Source organism: Charadrius vociferus, unplaced genomic scaffold (assembly GCF_000708025.1).
Source record: "Charadrius vociferus isolate BGI_N301 unplaced genomic scaffold, ASM70802v2 scaffold134, whole genome shotgun sequence".
In the NCBI taxonomy this organism is placed as follows: domain Eukaryota; kingdom Metazoa; phylum Chordata; class Aves; order Charadriiformes; family Charadriidae; genus Charadrius; species Charadrius vociferus.
The window spans coordinates 5595173-5598552 of NW_009648333.1; the positions used below are offsets into that span (position 1 = coordinate 5595173).

The 3380-nt window shown below is 38.7% G+C and overlaps 1 protein-coding gene across 2 annotated transcripts in view; it reads left to right on the forward strand.

Moving 5' to 3' along the window:
• The window catches only part of EXOC1 (exocyst complex component 1), a 27656-nt gene extending 25454 nt beyond the window's left edge, over positions 1-2202 (forward strand). For both annotated transcript variants that reach the window (XM_009884985.1, XM_009884986.1), the window contains 2 exons: positions 864-1058; positions 1857-2202. In XM_009884985.1, the coding sequence (XP_009883287.1) occupies positions 864-1058; positions 1857-2009 (348 nt within the window). In that variant the 3' untranslated portion in view covers positions 2010-2202. The remainder of the gene's footprint in view (positions 1-863; positions 1059-1856) is intronic.
• Positions 2203-3380: the final 1178 nt, after the last annotated feature.

Below are 3380 nucleotides of genomic sequence, written 5' to 3' on the forward strand. Positions count from 1 at the left end.
AAAATGTAGGGGTGGAGATAAAGACAGTTTAATCAGTGAAGGGGAGAGAGAAAGGGGAAAAAAAAAATAAAGTGATGCAAAGGCAGTCACTCACTGCATCACACAAGGAGACTGATGCCCAGTCAGTTTCTGAGCAACCGCCACCTTGAGGACAAACACCACCTTCGCCCCCTCCTCTAACCCTGATTTTTATAGCTGACCATGATGTTACATACTATGAAATACCAGGTTTGACCTGTTCGGCAATAACCTAAACACTGTTGTGTTACCAGCCCTGTTTTAGCCACAAAACCAAAAGACAGGACCATATGGGCTGCTATGAAGAAAGTTAACTCCGCTCTGGCCAGGCCCAGAGTGCTACTTTAAATGATGTTGTGGCCCCGCATGCATGTTCACAGGCATGCTGTCCTCCATTTTATTATGTTGAGCCAAATGGTGCGGGGCAGTGAGGTCACCTATGAACAAATACTGCTGTTGTGTAATTATGGTTTAAGCAGAGAAATTCCTATTCAGATGCTCACTCAGGTTATCTGGAAGATACAGTATTTTCCCAGGCTATGGCCTCATTAATTCAGGATTTTGAGGCTGATTCGGTGTTAGTTAGAGGGTTGCAAAGAAAAGCTTGATTGATTCTAAAAGCAATTAATTTCAGTTTTATGCTAGTACTTACAAAGTGCTGTGTTGTTGGGGCGTGCTATAATGTTTATGGCTGAGCACTACTTCATGGCTAATTTAAAAAAAAAATAAAAATGGGGGGAACACACAACAGTTGCCAAGCAGAATCAAGTCTTAACTGCACATATGCTTGTCAAATTAATTAGTTTAGATTTCTGATAATCGTTAACGCTGTTACTGTTTGTTAGCATTTTTTTGAAGGTGTTGAAGCTCGCGTGGCACAGGGTATACGAGAAGAGGAAGTAAGCTATCAACTGGCTTTCAATAAACAAGAGCTTCGCAAAGTTATCAAGGAATATCCCGGTAAGGAAGTGAAGAAGGGACTGGATAATCTCTACAAGAAGGTAGATAAACATCTCTGTGAAGAAGAAAACTTACTTCAGGTAAACTAAATAATGGCTTAAAAACCCTGTAATGTTTACACAAAGGGTTTTATTACTGCTTTTGTATATGTATTCTGTGAGAAGTGCCTACCTTCAGCAAAACTCTGGAAACCCATGAATTTTGAATGGGAGTTTTTTATAATCCCGCACTGATTCACTGATTTGTTGTAATACTGATTTGAATCATGGTGATAGAGTTCAGAAAGAAACTTCCTTTATGATTCCCTAGCTGGCCATTAATGGGTGATCTCTGTTCTGTAAAATATACTGGAAGTGGAGAGAACTAGATATAAATGAACTGGTAACCTGATACAAAATTTAGCTAATACGCTATAGCAGAATATACTGTCAATTACATCATTTCTGATAGTTATATTACCTAAGTTTTTTCTTATGCTCTCTAAACTTTCTCACTGGAATAAGTGATAAGCAGATTTAAGAGTTAAGCATGTATTAACAGCTTTTTAAAGTCTGAAAAGTTAATTAGTAGCACTGTTCGGGTTTGGGGTGTTTTCTTTAAAGACAAAAGAAATACCTCTTTTAGGGCAACTTCATCTTTACTAGTTTCTGCTTTGCAGATTTGGTAGAAGTCATGTAAACATTTAAGACCTTAATGAGTAAAAAAACTTCTATCATTTTTTTTAATGTAGCAACTCAGTTTACTGAACTTTGCAGTTAGCAAGCTTTAGTTCTAAAATGACACCTGATCTGAGAATCAATTAATGAGCCAATGTTTTGTAGTTCATATATAATGTATTGTGCCAGTTGACAGTTCTTAAAGTTTGCTTTCTTTGGCAGGTTGTGTGGCATTCCATGCAAGATGAGTTTATCCGACAATACAAGCACTTTGAAGGGCTGATAGCTCGCTGCTATCCTGGATCAGGAATTACTATGGAATTCACTATACAGGATATTTTAGACTACTGCTCCAGTATTGCACAGTCTCATTAAGCTTTGGAAAGGGAAAGAGAAACTAGCAAAGTTTGTGCCTCTGTATAAGGGAATCGACACTATAAATGCTATTTGTTTTTAAAAGGTGGATTTCCATGTATATGTGTAGTTAACTGCCATGTATGTCAAGTTACACTCCTGCTTCAAACATCTTTCAGGGCAAAATGAAACCTTTGGGGATTTGTTGCTCTTCTACTGGGTTGAAGTACTGTTTGAAAGCATTAATTCTGTGAAACACTTTGGATATAGTTTTTCCCTTTGCCTAATGTTCAGATTTTTTTATTTAAAATCCCTTCTCTTGCTAAAAGCAGTAAGCACTACCTTCATCATATGCAAAAAGGATACTACTGTTTTCACTAATACTTTACATCTTGGAAATTATGTAAACATTAAAGACTATCAGATCTTTTCCCTTCCTCGTTCTGGAAAGTATGGATGTGGAACATTATGCAGTGGGAATACTGAATTTATGTTCTGAGACCCGACTGTGGTCATAATTCTTAATTAAACTGTGTTCATCATAGTCTTTATTTCTATGGAGTGTTATTTCAAAAAGATGAGAATGCAGAGTTATTTCTCAACACACCTTTTTTTTTTATTTATTTTCTTCCCTTTAGTAAGTATGATGTAGCATCAGTATACTCCCACCTCCTGTTAATGCCTTCCTCCTTCTGGAGCTTCAGCTGCCCCGTGATTCAAGACCCAGTTTTCTGTACAGCTTCAGGAAATTGCTAAGTCATTGGACAGAGCTGGGGTGTACGTAGAATAGAAATGGGCACAATAAAGGTAAGAGTTTGGGTTTTGAGATGCAGAGGCGAGAATGAAAAACAAAAACCAGTAATCTAAAAGTTAGAAAACTCAGAATGAAAAAACTAACCTGCTAGGTCGCAGTTTGGCAATGTTGAGGCACCTGGATTTGGCTGAGCATACAAACAATCTTGTAGCTCATTAAATTGATTGGATATTAGGAAGAATTTCTTTACTGAAAGGGTCATCGGGCATTGGAACATGTTACCCAGGGCAGTGGTGGAGTCCTCCCCATCCCTAGAGGTATTTAAGGGTTGTGCAGGTACAGTGCTGAGGGACATGGTTTAGCGGCGGGCTTGTCAGTGTTAGGTTAATGATTGGATGAGATGATCTCACAGGTCTTTTCCAATCTAGGCGATTCTGTAAAAAAAAAAAAATAATTAAAAAAAAAGTCGTAATTGTCTTCTGGTTACTAATAAAATAGTTGACCCAGGTTATGTATGAGCTGCTTCCAGCGTCTTCGCACCTGCCAGAAGGGAGCCAGAGCGACACCCAGGGGAGGCATGGGCTACACCCAGCACAAGTTCCCTTTGGCCTGTGCGAGAGGACTCTGCGCTCCCTGAC